This window comes from Dendropsophus ebraccatus, chromosome 1 (genome assembly GCF_027789765.1).
Source record: "Dendropsophus ebraccatus isolate aDenEbr1 chromosome 1, aDenEbr1.pat, whole genome shotgun sequence".
Lineage (NCBI taxonomy): Eukaryota > Metazoa > Chordata > Amphibia > Anura > Hylidae > Dendropsophus > Dendropsophus ebraccatus.
This window is the reverse complement of record NC_091454.1, coordinates 120382554-120399504: the sequence shown is the minus strand read 5'-3', so window position 1 is coordinate 120399504 and position 16951 is coordinate 120382554. Positions and strand designations below refer to the sequence as shown.

Genomic DNA, 16951 nt, shown 5'->3' with positions numbered 1-16951 from the left:
ATTAAAGCAAAAAAAATAAAAATAAAATATATATATATATATATATATATATATATATATATATAATTTATTTTTTATTTTTTTTTGGGGGGGGGGGGGTGAAATCCCCCTTTAACCTCCTCCCGAATTCTCCACGTTAAAAAAGGGGTATATGGAGGGAGCTCAGGAACTAAGCCCACCCCTTACTCAGTGGGTGTATGCTGCTATGTGCAGCAGACACAGGCTGCTAATGACTAAAACCAGCAATCCCATTGGGGTCGGTCATTTAATCATTCAAAAGCTGTGACCAATAGCCATCACAGCATTTAAATGACAGGATCATCATCTATCAATTGTCCGATACAAAGTGATTGCGGGGGCCCAATTGATTGCTTCTGCAGCCAGGTGGTCTATACTTACCTTCCGTGCAATCTAATGATTTCTTACAAAAGTTCCCTATGGGGAAATTACCCCCTTCCCATATATTTCTTCGTATAAAAAAAAAAAAAAAAAAAAAAAAAATAATAATATTTGGTATCACAACAGGCGGAATGTTCCAAATTATTAAAAAAAATGTATGATCCTGTACAGTTAATAGAGTCAGTGATCAAAAAACTACTTGATGGACATGTGTCTTTTTTCAACCATACTACTATCTATGTAAGTACTAGAGATGAGCGAAGCGGATTCGTGTTCGAGTCAATCCCAAACTTTTGGCATTTGATCAGCGGGGGCTGCTGAACTTGGATAAAGCTCTAAGGTTGTCTGGAAAACATGGATACAGCCAATGACTATATCCATGTTATCCACATAGCCTTAGGGCTTTATCCAACTTCAGCAGCCACCGCTAATTGACTTCTGGAAGTTTGGGTTCAGATGGACTCGAGCATGCTCAAGGTTCGCTCATCTCTAGTAACTACACATCATGGTGCAAAATAGGAGCCCTTAAAGGGATTATCCAGCGCTACAAAACCATGGCCACTTTCTTTCAGAGACAACACGACTCTTGTCTCCAGCTTGGGCGGGGTTTTGCTGCTCAGTTCCATTGAAGTGAATGGAGCTTAATTGCAAACCGCACCTGAACTGAGGACAAGAGTTGTGTTGTCTCTGAAAGAAAGTGGCCATGTTTTTGTAGCACTAGATAACCCCTTTAAACAGATCCGTAGCTATAAAAATAATGTCATTGAAAGAATATAAGCAATAACTTGATTGCTGCATTGATCTCAATAACCACTTATAAACTGCATTGATGCATTAACTTAAGACTCAATTGATTCAGCTCGATTCAGTTAGGCAGCCCTGGGAGGCATGGCAGGGGCTGTACTGACAGCGCATCGTCTCTCTGCATCTCATTGTGAGGAACCAATTTAAATCACTGAACCACCACAATCTGACCCCCCCCCCCCCCCCCCCAAACCACTTGTACCTTCGGATAGCTGCTTTTAATCCAAGATCTGTACTGTGGTCCATTCTGCAGGTGATGAAGTTATTGTCCTAAAAAAATACTTTTAAACTTGAATCCCCGTGCCAAACAGGAGTATCTGTGCCCTAACTTTGCACCACCCCTTCGTCCCTCCTCCCCACCCTCCTTAACATTAGGAATGCCACTGAAACATTTTCTCCATGCTGAACATTGCACAGGTCCTTAACGATCCTGCTACAGGTGGGGAATAGGAGGCAATCTGCCTGGAGCATTCCTAATGATGAGGAGAGTGGGGAGGAGGGACGGAGAGGTTGTGCAAAGTTAGGGCACAGATACTCCAGTTTGGCACGGGCTTCAAGTTTAAAAAGTATTTTTTTAGGACAATAACTGCATCACCCGCCAAAACGGACCGCAGGACAGATCTTTGATTAAAAGAAGCTATCCGAAGGTACAAGTGGTTTGGGTAGGTCAGATTGTGGGTACAGAGTCGCTTTAAGACCAACTGGTGTCAAAAAGTTATACAGATTTGTAATTTACTTCTATTTAAAAATCTCAAGTTTTCCAGTACTTATTAGCTGCTGTATATCCTGCAGGAAGTGGTGTATTCTCTCCAGTCTGACACCATGCTCTGCTGTCTATGACATCTGAACTCCTGCTGCAATTGCCTGTGTACACTGAGAAGTACACCGCGATCATTATGGCGTATATTTCCGTCATGATGTGGGAAAGTGCAACCACTCATGACGTATATATATCAGTTATTGGGTGTTAAGGGGTTAAGCGTGACAATGACCCAAAGCATCCCTAGACATCAACAAAGTAATGGCTTCATTTTTTTCACTGGCCCAGACAAAGCCCAGAATCCAATTGCAGATCACGGGATGGTACACAGGAGATACCCTTGCAGAAAGATCTGGAGCACTTTTTTAAAGAAGTGTGGGCATAAATTGGCAAGTCTAGATAAGCATAGACAGACTCCTACCCCAAAAGGTATTTCAACAAAGTTTTTATTTAAAGAGTACCAGTCACTATCCCTGACCTTTCTGTTTTAGTAAATCCTTGTATTCTCCATAAAACAGCAGCTCTGTAATGCACAATTCCTCTGTTATTCTCATTAGTAATGTATAACTCAATAACCAACTAGATGTTATTACCTGGGAGTGTGTCCTTACACAGTCTTACATATCGAATCAGTGCCAGACAGTGTAGGGACACATTCTAATTAGTATAACCCAGTTGATTACTGACTCTAATAAGAATAAAAGAGGGACGGCACAACACAGACCTATTAAAGTAGGTGATCCTTGATTGTTATTTCATGGACCCTGCATGTATTTGGCAAAACAAAAAGGCCAGGAGTGGTTCTCTTTAATGTGTGCATATTTATCCAACCACATTATTTTAGTTCTTTATTTTTATGTTCTACACTAAAAGATTTCAGTTTGTTTTTCAATTGAATTGTACAGATTATAGGTGACATTAAGGCTATGTTCACACTACATATTTTTTACGACAAGAACAGCCACTGTTAGCAAATATAACAATGGCCGTTCTTGTCATTAAATAACAAACAGCATCGAAATCAATACAAACGGTGGCTGTTGTTTCCACTGTATTGAACAACGACCAATGTTCGCTACGGCTGTAAAAATAATTGACATGTCAATCTGTGGCCGTTGTTTGGAAACAGTAGCTGCAAATAGTTGACAGTTCACATACTTTGTGGCAGTCATGTCGGCCATAGTGTGACTGAGAATCAATGGTTACTTGATTTCCAGGCACACCCATACAGGGGCTGGATTTCAATGATTTTAAAATAATGTTAATTCAGTCGATAATGCAGCATATCAGCCAGATGAACATAAAAAAAAAAGTGGCCATTGTTATACATGGCCTAAAGGTGAAAAATAAAAGTGAAATTATTCATTTTTTCCCCCTCCTTCAACATAGCTGGTTGTGCTTCATGCTGCTCCTGACTTAGCTCTCATCAGTGTCAGATAGCAGATGAGAGTGGTGGTATATACAGTGCATAGATGTGTATAAATAGGGAAGAAAGTATACACGTACTACCACATGCAAAAATAATTATTTTTTATGTCAGAAGTATCCATATCCTTTAAAGCTTCTTAGTATTTACTTTATGGAAAGCTTACCTTTAGTAATACATGTGAAATAGTCATTATCCCCTTCAACAATTTGTTCTCCTGCTGCTTTTCTCTTGTCAGGGTGGTGTTTCAAAACCATTGCTTTATCTGGACACAAATAATAAATAGCAGTTAAGGAAAAAATCCAGAGAAAATTTGTATCTAAAGTATTGTATTGCCGCCCCCCCCCCCCCCCCCCCAAGTGTTATACAAATCACCAATATACACTTATTACGGGAAATGCACATAAAGTGCTTTTTTCCCTGCACTTACTACTGCATCAAGGCTTCACTTCCTGGATAAGATGGTGATGTCACGACCCGACTCCCAGAGCTGTGCGGACTGTGGCTGCTGGAGAGGATGATGGCAGGAGGACACTGAGGGACACAGGGCACTGGAGGGACACTGAGCATCTTCCTGCCATCATCCTCTCCAGTAGCAGTCCGCACAGCTCTGGGCGTCGGGTCGTGACATCAGCATTTTATCCAGGAAGTGAAGCCTTGATGCAGTAGTAAGTGCAGGGGAAAGCACTTTATGTGCATTTCCCGTAATAAGTAAAAAATTAAGTCCATCTTTAAAAAAAAAATAAAAAAAAATCTTTAAAAATTTTATAATTAAATTTTTATAGGAATTTTGTAAATGTTACTCATCAACATATACTTCTATCATTCTAAGGACCTTTCCTCCATATATCAGTAATAAAGCACTGGCTCTAATAGGTGGTCAGGGAAAAATTGTCGGTCACTATTTGGCAGTTTGTTTCTGAGCTGGAAGAATCCATTGTGTGGAGGGAGATCTGTGCTGTTTTTTTCCTGGATGACTGTATATGAGCAGCAGTGTAATATGAAAGTATCCTGTGTAATATGGAGGAGGAGAAGACATAAGTAGTGCAGCAGTAACCTCTGCGGCGGAGCTGTGGCTTACCGACTCCACAGCCTTGCTTATATTGGATCTGAACCTAAAGAGCCTCCATTAAGACTTATGTAATTATTCATGCAAAAAGTAGCAGTTATTTAATTTTTACTTACGAGCTGCTTTAATCTGTTTCTGTGTAGCCTTGTACCGCAGGTTCTTCAGTCCAAGAACTGCGTAATGATCCTGGTTCTTAAAACAAAAAAAAAACACACACATTTACCGACTGAAATAAAGGTGGAGCTGCTTATTTCCAACATATCCCCCCCCCCCCAAAAAAAAAAAAAAACACCCTGTTGACATACGTTAGATCATTAAAATCTATAGGCACAGTGGTGTATAAATTTAGAGAATTTTCTGGTATTTACTTCAATGGTACAATCAAAACTTAAAATGTCTCTGTGGCATACCAAAAGTTTTTATTAATGACAGCTATGATTTTCATTATGCAATGGTACATAAATTCTTTACATAAGTCACAAATACTAACCTTCCAGTCCTTAGGATCAAGGGTTTTCAAAAGTGCAAATTCCTCTAGCTGAAACTCTTCATCCTCGGACTCTTCAGAGGTCTCCTTCTCATCCTCCAGCTCCTGGAATGAGGCTGACACATTTCTATTCCTGCGTTTAATGAAAGCTTCAAACCATCGTCCCACTGGTTCAACCTGGCACAGCAACGAAGCTGATATAACACAGAAAAAAAAAGAAAGGACATGTACATTCAAATGAGTGATAGTAGGAATGGGTGAACAGCACAGACATTCTATAATAAACACTATAGCACAAGAAAGAAGTAGGTTATATTGGCTCTGTCTGTGTGACAATTCTTTTTAGTTGTTGTACAAATAAAACATAAGAGACTTCGGAAACACAGAGCAGAGAAGAATATATCAATTCCACTTTAAAGGGGTTATCTGGTGTTAGAAAATATTTCCTTTATAGTTGTTGTCATATAGAAATAATAAACATCCTATGCTTACCTCTCCGCACTCCCCTGGTGTCTACTACACCCCCCATTGACTGCAGACGATTTACTTACAAGACAGGCTTGCCTCAGGGGTGACAACCCGCTCAGCCAATCACTGACTGAGGCAGGACTCACTACTAAGTTGTTGTCACTACTAAGACAAGTCCATTTAGCCAGTGAAGTGTCTGCAGTGAGCAGGGGACACTGGAGACACTGCATACAGGACACCAGGGGAGTACAGAGAGGTAAGCATTTACTGAGAGCCCAGATTGATGTAAAACAACAAATCTATTAGGCTATAGTCACATTACTACTTCTTTCTGCCTTGTCAAAGTTCTGTATACTGCCAAACACGTATCTGCTATATTTGAATTGGCTTAGTCTACTTTGTCCCCTTCAGAGAAGAGGCCTCACATACATACGCCACGGCCCAGTGTTATCAAACTGTGAGACAAAAATCTGAAAATTAATCAGAACTGAGAAAACATGATTCTGCCATCACTAGAATCAATGGGGCACAGCTTTATATTCTGTTTAAATAAAAACAAGTCTCTGTTTCCATAGCAACCAGTCGAACTGCTTCCATCTTAGTTTTTTATTAAATCAGATAAACCACATGACTTAGCCCCTTAGTGACCACCAATACGCTTTTTCAGCGCAGTGCCTAATGGGCTTTATTCTGGTACACATGCCTTTTTATGGCGTATGCATCGGAAGGCTCTGCCGTGCTCCTGTGCCAGCATCGCAGGGGATCAGCTGTCAGTATGAGAGCTGATCTCCCCCTGTAACAGAGAATTAACCCATTAAATACCGCTGTCAAATTATGACAGCAGCATGTAACGGGTTCCGGTGGACATGTGGGTATACTCATGTGATTGAGAAGTCCTGTGGTGAGGTCTGGACTCCTGATCGTCTCCATGGTCATCCTGGTGCCCTTGTAAAGGCCTCCAGGATTACATGTATATGCCTCTACATGGCTGTGTAGACTGCTATTTAGTACATTGCACTACAGTAGTAGTGCAGTGAATTGTATCAGTGATCAGCAGATCACTGATTAGTATACACTAGTGTAAAGAAATGTACAATAGTGTAAAAGTAAAAAGAAAAGTAAAATAAAACATTAAAAAAAACCTCACCAATAATAAAAATGCATTACATTCCCCACATATAATAAACTGTTATGTAAAACGCTTAAAAAACACAAGACCTATACATGTCTATATCGCCACGTCCATTACGACCCAATCTATAAAACTCTATCACTGCAATTATATCCCACAACACATGTAAACATTTTTAGAAAAAACAGCACCAGAATTGCTGATAGCGCATGCAACACCGGCTGGAGTGAAGAGGATACTGGAATTGGAGCAAACAGACTGCAACTCTTCGGCGGTCGCCACACCACCATTTGGATTGAGGATTGCTAGCTTCTTTTCAAACAATCCCAGAGGGGATACAGGTAGTGGGCTACCTGACTAACCTCAACCTGGATAGGACGTCAGCTTGGAGGTCAGTACTGGGTATACAGCTATAGTGTAGGGTTTTTTCACTTGTGTATTTCAGATTCTATATATCATATGTGTGAACAGGTACAAATACTTTGTTTTTTGTTGGTACCATTTCATTATGGTTCCTTTAGGCTGCATGCTGTACTATTTTCTAATCCAAATTACACACCTCAACTTGGTTCATTGGGCCATGGGAACAAAGCCCTCAAATGAACAAAAGTTGTCCAGGCAAATTTAAGGGGTTTTCCACGCAACCTGGACAGGTGCTATGCCATGAACTGTGATTACATGGAGTCTGAAACCCCCAGGCAATCCTCTCAGAACCGGAGCTGCCCCAGCTGTGCCACACAGTATACAGCATCACTGACCTCATGCAGTGCTGAGTGGGGGTCTTCCTTTCTTATCATTATCCATTGATCCAGACTAGCTGACAATGTCTGACCTTGTGATAGTAACCTCCAATAACCTGTCAGCACATATCCCTCCATACACCAGGGCCCTCACACACTCACTAATAGCCAGGCATCATGTCTCATTCACCAGACAGCAGCTGCTCAGAGACTACAGCAAGGAGCTGGATGATGTGCTAAGCAGGGAGCCCCAGCATTCATGTAACCCTATCACCACACGATGGCCATGTTTCTCAGCGCCCACCACAGCTCGGCCGGCCTCCCTGCCTCTATACGTGAGCGGCTCCTGCTCCACTACACACCCGCGATAAGGTTCCCTGTCCCCGCTGGAGAAGCCATAAGCGGCCCGGACGTACCTGCAGTGAGGGGCCGGATGATGGCCGTGCTGAGCTCTGGCCGCGCTTCTAGCAGCATGGTGGCGGCCTGAGGAGCACAGTCTACGATACACTGCGTTACTGCGCCCGGCACTCACCCACAAAGCCGCATGGAGGAAGCGCAGAACACTTCCAGGTCACGGGTGTCACACGGAATCCCGTCCGAGCTGCAATGCGACGCTCTCTTTGGTGCCGCCAATTTAGTGTACTCTCTTTTTCTGTTCGGGTCAGTTTTTTCTTTGAATCCAACTGTGGGTTGTTAGCTATAGGGAATCCCACGTAATGTTCACAGGCAAGGACTAAACACATTCATCTTCAAGAAAACCTCTGTTATATCTATATCATAAAAATGAAAGTCTGTCTGTCTATCTGTCCCGTATAGACTTCTAAACGCCTGAACCGTTTGACCCCAAATTTGGCCCACAGATACATTGGGTACCCGGGAAGGTTTTAGCGAAGGTCCTGTCCCCGTCAGATGTACAGGAGAGGAGGGGGAGGGGGAAGAGCGGCACCCCATAGAGATGAATGGGAAAATCTCCTCACTGCAAACACAGGTGACATAATTAGCTGCAGCAGACACGGCAGTTGGAGCCTTAGCAACCAATAGGATTACTGCTTTCATTTTCACAGGGAGCAATGGTTGCTAGGGAAGCTGCCTCACAACATCCACAGTAATAACTGGTAGACCCCCTACTCCATCTATACAGTACATGTATATACAGGACCCCCTACTCCATCCATACAGTACATGTATATACAGGGCACTACAGGTATACAGGACCCCCTACTCCATCTATACAGTACATGTATACAGGGCCGTATTACCAGCTGCTGCTGCCCTAACCACTAAACCTGAGGACGCCCCATCCTTACTCACCAATTAGCATCAGGATAGGTAGGTAATAGCTCCACACGTCACATTTAACAACGCCACACCAGACCTGACCAATACCTCCATACTGTGACTGGATAACACTGCCACACCAGACCTGACCAATACCACCATACTGTGACTGGATAACACTGTCATATCAGACCTGACCAATACCGCCATACTGTGACTGGATAACACCGCCACACCAGACCTGACCAATACCACCATACTGTGACTGGATAACACTGCCATACCAGACCTGACCAATACCGACACACTGTGACTGGATGACACTGCCATACCAGACCTGACCAATACCGCCATACTGTGACTGGATAACACTGTCATACCAGACCTGACCAATACCGCCATACTGTGACTGGATAACACTGTCATACCATACCAAATAAGACCGCCACACCAGACCTGACCAATACCGCCACATTGTGACTGGATAACACTGCCATACCAGACCTGACCAATACCGCCATACTGTGAATGAATAACACCGCCATACCAGACCTGACCAATGCCGCCATACTGTGAATGGATAACCCCGCCACACCAGACCTGACCAATACCGCCATACTGTGACTGGATAACACCGCCATACCAGTCCTGACCAATACCACCAAACTGTGACTGGATAACTCTGCCATACCAGACCTGACCAATACCACCATACTGTGACTGGATAACACTGTCATATCAGACCTGACCAATACCGCCACAGTGTGATTGGATAACACCGCCATACCAGACCTGACCAATACCGCCATATTGTGACTGGATAACACCACCACACCAGACCTCACCAATACCGCCATACTGTGACTGGATAACACCGCCATACCAGACCTGACCAATACCGACACACTGTGACTGGATAACCCCGCCATACCAGACCTGACCAATACCGACACACTGTGACTGGATAACACCGCCATACCAGACCTGACCAATACCGCCATACAGTGACTGGATAACACCACTATACCAGACCTTACCAATACCGCCATACTGTGACTGGATGAATCTGCGATACCAGACCTGACCAATACCGCCATACTGTGACTGGATAACACTGCCATACCAGACCTGACCAATACCGCCATACTGTGACTGGATAACACTGCCATACCAGATCTGACCAATACCACCATACTGTGACTGGATAACACTGCCACAGCACCTCCACCAACTCTATACTACAGGTATACAGAACCCCAAACTATACACTACAGGTATACAGGACCCCCGAACTATATACTTCAGGTATACAAGACCTCCACCAACTCTATACTACAGGTATACAGCACCTCCACCAACTCTATACTACAGGTATACAGGACCCTCTATACACACTGACACCTCATACCCGGGCAGCGCCGGGCGCCGCTCTTCCCCCTCCCCCTCCTCTCCTGTACATCTGGCGGGGACGGGACCTTCGCCAAAACCTTCCCGGGCGCCCAATGTATCTGTGTGCCAAATTTGGGGTCAAATGGTTCAGGCGTTTGGAAGTCTATATGGGACAGACAGACAGACTTTCATTTTTATGATATAGATTTACTACATTAAACGAGCACTCTGCATCGGGTGCCATGATCCTAGTAAATTATCACTCACATTACAGATGGAAAAAAGGGCTAGGGGAAACTGGTACATTAGGGTTCAAGGTATCACAGATATGCCCCTTGTTTTTGGTTGTGGCTAGATGCGTATTGCTAGACAGAAAAATACACTGTATAGTTCCCTACACACAATGGGACAGGTTTATCTATGCCTTTACACCAGTGATTTCACTTTAAAGTGTCACTATTAGGGTAGGTTCATACTGAGGAATCCGCGCTCGCATCTCTGCCCATCCCATAAACTCCATTCTATGGTCGGGCAGATTCTGCTCTCTGCCGAAAGAATTGACATGTCAATTATTTTAGCAGACATTGGAACACGCCAGACCATAGAATGGAGTTTATGGGATGGGCAGAGATGCGAGCGGGGACGAGTTATGGAATACACCGGAACTTCTCTGCGCGGATTCCTCAGTGTTAACCAACCTTAATCATAGAAAACTTTTGACATGGCAATTCTTGGGCCGGATGGCGGAATCCACTGGCAAATATTGTGTCTATAGAACAGGTGGGACTTCAAGTGGAGACCACCCGGGGAATCTGCTTGAAGATTTTGCAGTGTGAACGTACCCTTACAATCTGTACATGGAAGATATGCTACGGACCAGAATATGGAAGTCCTGGCATCATTGATCATTATGATGCTAGAAGCTCTGGAACACTTTAAATCTTTACGCTTCTGTACTGACATGCTGTCATGAAGGCAACACCTTTAGGCTAAGTTCACACTATGTAAAAAAACACGGCCGTATTTCATAACACCGGCAGTAATTGCGCAATTACGGCCAGTGTAATGAAATATGCCTGTGTTTTTTACGTAGTGTGAACCTGGCCTTAACAGTTAAAGAGACTCGGTCAGTAGGTTTTATGCTGTCCTATCTAAGAATACCATAAGCTAGTGACAGAGAAGCTGAACAGAATGATGTATCATATTGTTTTGTGCAGCTGATTCAGAGTTATCCTTCTATATAACAAGGACAATAAGCAGTCCTTTCCATTATGTGCATGTCCTGGATATTCATGAGAAGCAGAAAACTAGCTGCTGATTGGCAGTTATCTATCCATGCTGTGTATAGTCAACTGTCAATCAGCAGCTGGAGGGGTGCGGCAAGAATCCTATTTTCCTGCATATTAGGAGAATGGCTGAACAGAATGATGTAAGTAATACACTGATCTGTTCAGGATTTCTGTCACTTTATGCTGCCCTATTTTAAGGCAGCATAAACCTAGTGACAGACTCCCTTTAAAGCTGTCTTTGCAATAGGCTCATAATCTTAGGTCTAGCTTCAGTAACCAAGCTCTGACAGACACCTTCACTGCAGGGGAAATGTATATAGTGGATATTCAGAAGGTCTGCCAATGCAAGGAGCACTTATTACCACTTGTTATCAGCTTTCTGCTCTCTGACATAAAACCTACTAGGACAGATGTAAGGACATACTAAAAAGAATGAAAATTGAAACTAATGAACAAATTAATAAAATAGAGTATACAAGGCCTTTATTTGGCAGACCAAGAAGGAACAGGTCTTATGTAAACTTGATTGTAAATATTTGAAATAAACCTATGAAATTTTCTACAATTGTGAGACCTGAAACAAACAGGATATATATGTACAGTTAATATGGAAATGAACATACTGTATATTGCATTGAAACATTCTTCCACACAAACAATCCTTAAGGTTCAGTGGGCTCCTATTATGAAATCTGCGCTTTAATCGCATGGTCGTCCTGAAAGACATTACTCTTCTAAATAAGGTATAATATTTAAAATGTCAGTGTCATTAAAAAAAATGTTTAGCAAATCCCTGAGACATGTTTGGCTGAGCACTTCATTCCATTAGTGTTGAGAAAACTTGCAAAAGGTTTGGCAGTGTTTTCCGAACGCTCAGCATCTGACTCCCATATAGTATACACATAGTATACACTCCAGACCGGGAATCCATCCAGTTACACGAAAAACTGATGTCAGTTTTCTGTGGCCACTATTTATTGAATAGTGGCCTCACAGAACATGTCAGTTCACACAATGGAGCATGCGGCTCCGGCCACATGCTCCATTGTGTACATCGGTGAATTGGAATGCAGGAGCACATGGGTGCGCCTGCATCCGAATTCACCAGAAATGAAGATCATCCCGTCAGTACTGCAGTACCGGCTGGGATGATCTTCAGTTACACCGGTCGTTCTGTAACCCGGCCGGGTCACAGAACAGCTGGTGTTTTACGCAATGTGAACATGGCCTATAGCTGTATCAATGTTTTCCAGGACTCCATAGGGCTTCATCCAACTTTTTCAGCTACCAGAAGGCAAATGCAGAGCGTTTTGGTTCAGAGAATGTTGCTGAACCCCAACAGTTGGCAAGCTTGCTCAACTCTACTCCCTGTCTTTTCTGAGCTCCGGCAGTAAGATGGACCTGCTGTCAGCCTGGGAGAGAAGAGCTCAGACCAGCGGTTCTCCCAGCTGTATCTAATCCTTCCTATAATCATACAGTATCTCCTACACCTAATGAGTGTCTGATCACTGGGACCCCATCAATTACTAGAATGGGGGTACCATGTCCCGCTTTTAAAAGGAGCAGGGGAAACCACACATAATGCCATTCATTTAAGAGACTTATTGTGCGTTTACACAGGCAGATTTATCTGACCAATTTTGGAAGCCAAAGTCAGGAATGGACTTGAAAAGACAGGGAATCTCAGTCTTTCCTTTATGACCTGCACCCTGTTTATAGTCTGTTCCTGGCTTTGGCTTTAAAAATCTGTCAGATAAATCTCTCTGTGTAAACGCACCATTAGGGTCCATTTACACAGAAAGATTATCTGACAAATTATTTGCCAAAGATTTGAAGCCAAAGCCAGAAACAGACTGTAACAGAGATCGGGTCATAAAGAAAAGCCTGAGATTTCTCCTCTTTTCAAATCCATTCCTGGCTTTGGCTTCAAATCTTTGGCAGATAATCTGTGAGATAATCTTTCTGTGTAAATGGACCCTAAGGGACTGCTGCGGCTATCTCCAGAAATCTGATAATGAGTTCTTATACCAAAACATAAACATTTAATATCCATATATGACAAACTAACATCATAACAATCATCAAAGAATATGGAACATCATATCAATGGTCAAAGAGTATGGAACATCAACACAATCGTCAAAGAGTATGGGACATCATATCAATGGTCAAAGAGCATGGGACATCATATCAATGGTCAAAGAGCATGGGACATCAACACAATCGTCAAAGAGTATGGGACATCATAACAATAGTCAAAGAGTATGGGACATCATAACAATAGTCAAAGAGTATGGGACATCATAACAATAGTCAAAGAGTATGGGACATCATAACAATAGTCAAAGAGTATGGGACATCATAACAATCAGGGCTGTGGAGTCGGTAAGCCGCAGCTTCGACTCCAACTCCGACTCCTGAATTTTATCAGGAACGACTGCAACTCCAACTCCGACTCCTGAATTTTATCAGAACCGACTCCGATTCCTGCTCCTTCATAAATGGAGGGAAGTTATTTATCACGCTGGCTCAGCAGCTTCTCCCTAATGTCCTACATGATCCTGGGGCGACTTCTGAGGGAATAAGGAAAGATATAAAGCAGCTTCTCCTGTGTGTGCAGTGGATGCAGCCAGTTTCCAGACTCTATGGGGGAGATTTATCAAAGGGTGTAAAATTTAGACTGATGCAAACTGCCCACAGCAACCAATCACAGCTCAGCTTTCCTTTCAGCACTGCCTAAAGCTGAGCTGTGATTGGTTGCTGTGGGTAGTTTGCACCAGTCTAAATTTGCTGAACTACTCACAACTAGACTAGATGGAGCAGGTGGTCTTTTCCTGCTGACAGTCTTCTATGTTTCTAACTAATATTCACCATACACACAGAAACACTGCTAACAATGCCAGATCCCTGTAATATAGAGGTCAGCCATAATGATATACAGGGGGTCACAAATAGTTATATAGAGAGGGGTCACACATAGTGATATAGAGAGGGGTCACACATAGTGATATAGAGGTCACACAGTGATAAAGAAGGGCACGCAATAGCACGTACGCACACACACACCCACACAGCCTGCTGCAGCTATAGCACACCCACACAGCCTGCTGCAGCCATAGCGCACACCACACACACACACACACACACACACACAGCCTGCTGCAGCCATAGCACACACACAGTTTGTTGCGGCCATAGCACACACACACAGCTTGCTGCAGCCATAGTGCACACCACACACACACACACAGCCTGCTGCAGCCATAGTGTGCACACACACACACACCGATTGCTGCAGCCATAGCACACACACACACAGCTGCAGCCATAGAACACTGAAGAAAAACACACAATCTTCTCCCAGAGAGAAAACACCACACTGAGGACAGAGTTTACTGTTACACTACTTATGTCTTCTCCTCCTCCTCTATATTACACAGAATATTTTTTATATTACACTGCTGCTCATATACAGTCATCCAGCATCCAGGAAGACAACAGCACCGATCTCCCCCCACACAATGGGCTCTTCCAGCTCAGAAACAAACTGCCAAATAGCGACCAACAACTTTTCCCCGACCACCCTTATGTAATATGGCCAGTGTCCTATTACTGATATATTCCCCAACCATTCTTATGTAATAGGGCCAGTGTCCTATTACTGATATATTCCCCGACCACCCTTATGTAATAGGGCCAGTGTCCTATTACTGATATATTCCCCGACCACCCTTATGTAATAGGGCCAGTGTCCTATTACTGATATATTCCCCGACCACCCTTATGTAATAGGGCCAGTGTCCTATTACTGATATATTCCCCGACCACCCTTATGTAATAGGGCCAGTGTACTATTACTGATGTATTCCCCGACCACCCTTATGTAATAGGGCCAGTGTCCTATTACTGATATATTCCCCGACCACCCTTATGTAATAGGACCAGTGTCCTATTAGAATGTTGCTCATAATATATATTCATGAGCAAAACTTGTAAATTTCATATAAAAATTCAATTCTACTTTTTTAAAAAGAGGATGTACCACCAGGTACATCCTCTTTAACCTGAACCCACCTATCGAACGGCGCCGGCACGGGGAAGCCGGTGCCGCGGTCCGTTTTTAGGACTGAGGCCCCGTTCCCGTGCACGGCGCCGTTCTATGCAAGGGAATCGGCCGGTGCTCAAGCACTGGAGGTCGGCCCGCCCGCCCCCCGTGGGAGGGAATTCCTGTTCATTCTAATGGAGCTGCGTCATACAGGGGAGGGAACTCCCTCCCACTGGGGGCGGGCGGGCCGGCCTCCAGGTCTTGAGCACCGGCCGGTTCCCGTGCAATGTTATGTCGTCCCATACTCTGACAGTTGTTATGATGTCCCATACTCTGACACTTGTTATGATGTCCCATACTCTGACACTTGTTATGATGTCCCATACAATGACAGTTGTTATGATGTCCCATACTCTGATAAATGTTATGTCGTCCCATACTCTGACAGTTGTTATGATGTCCCATACTCTGACACTTGTTATGATGTCCCATACTCTGACACTTGTTATGTCGTTCCATACTCTGACAGTTGTTATGATGTCCCATACTCTGATACTTGTTATGATGTCCCATACTCTGACACTTGTTATGTCGTTCCATACTCTGACACTTGTTATGATGTCCCATACAATGACAGTTGTTATGATGTCCCATACTCTGATAAATGTTATGTCGTCCCATACTCTGACAGTTATTATGATGTCCCATACTCTGAAACTTGTTATGATGTCCCATACTCTGACACTTGTTATGTCGTTCCATACTCTGACACTTGTTATGATGTCCCATACTCTGACACTTGTTATGTCGTTCCATACTCTGACACTTGTTATGATGTCCCATACTCTGACACTTGTTATGTCGTTCCATACTCTGACACTTGTTATGATGTCCCATACTCTGATAAATGTTGTCGTCCCATACTCTGACAGTTATTATTGTGTCCCATACTCTGACACTTGTTATGATGTCCCATACTCTGACACTTATGTCGTTCCATACTCTGACACTTGTTATGATGTCCCATACTCTGACACTTGTTATGTCGTTCCATACTCTGACACTTGTTATGATGTCCCATACTCTGACACTTGTTATGTCGTTCCATACTCTGACACTTGTTATGTCGTTCCATACTCTGACACTTGTTATGTCGTTCCATACTCTGACACTTGTTATGATGTCCCATACTCTGACACTTGTTATGATGTCCCATACTCTGACACTTGTTATGTCGTTCCATACTCTGACAGTTGTTATGATGTCCCATACTCTGACACTTGTTATGATGTCCCATACTCTGACACTTGTTATGATGTCCCATACTCTGACGAATATGATGTTCGTTTATGATATATGGATATTAAATATTTATTTTTTGATATAAGAGCTCCTTATGAGATTTCACAGGGACTGCTATAGGACCAGTATTATTTTCCTTTGCTCTCCCCTGACCCTTGAATGAGGTAACCTCGGTGCTGTAACACTACGTATAACTGTGAGCTGCACCACACTCTGTTCTCTTGTCTCCATATATCCCACCACTGTCCCTGTCCTCCCAGAACCCACGCTTCTCGCCTCTCCCTGCTGCACTTCCTACTCTCCATCACTAGATGTCGCTTCTGCGGCCGCCGGCATTGGCCTGGCGTAGTTTCCGGTTCCGGC

General features: G+C 43.4%; 2 protein-coding genes across 2 annotated transcripts in view; one reads left to right on the top strand and one right to left on the bottom strand.

Annotated features, from left to right (window-relative positions):
• DNAJC2 (DnaJ heat shock protein family (Hsp40) member C2) overlaps positions 1–8229 on the bottom strand; it is a 35360-nt gene extending 27131 nt beyond the window's left edge. Inside the window, exons 1-4 of the mRNA XM_069977876.1 lie at positions 7702–8229; positions 4949–5139; positions 4575–4650; positions 3556–3654 (exon numbers count right to left, since the gene is read on the bottom strand). Coding sequence (XP_069833977.1) covers positions 3556–3654; positions 4575–4650; positions 4949–5139; positions 7702–7759 — 424 coding nt within the window. The 5' untranslated portion in view covers positions 7760–8229. The remainder of the gene's footprint in view (positions 1–3555; positions 3655–4574; positions 4651–4948; positions 5140–7701) is intronic.
• Positions 8230–16900: 8671 nt separating this feature from the next.
• Positions 16901–16951, top strand: part of PSMC2 (proteasome 26S subunit, ATPase 2) — a 14708-nt gene continuing 14657 nt past the window's right edge. The window contains exon 1 of the mRNA XM_069977888.1: positions 16901–16951. This exon is cut by the window's right edge and continues 157 nt beyond it. The gene's annotated coding sequence lies outside the window, so the exon portion shown is untranslated.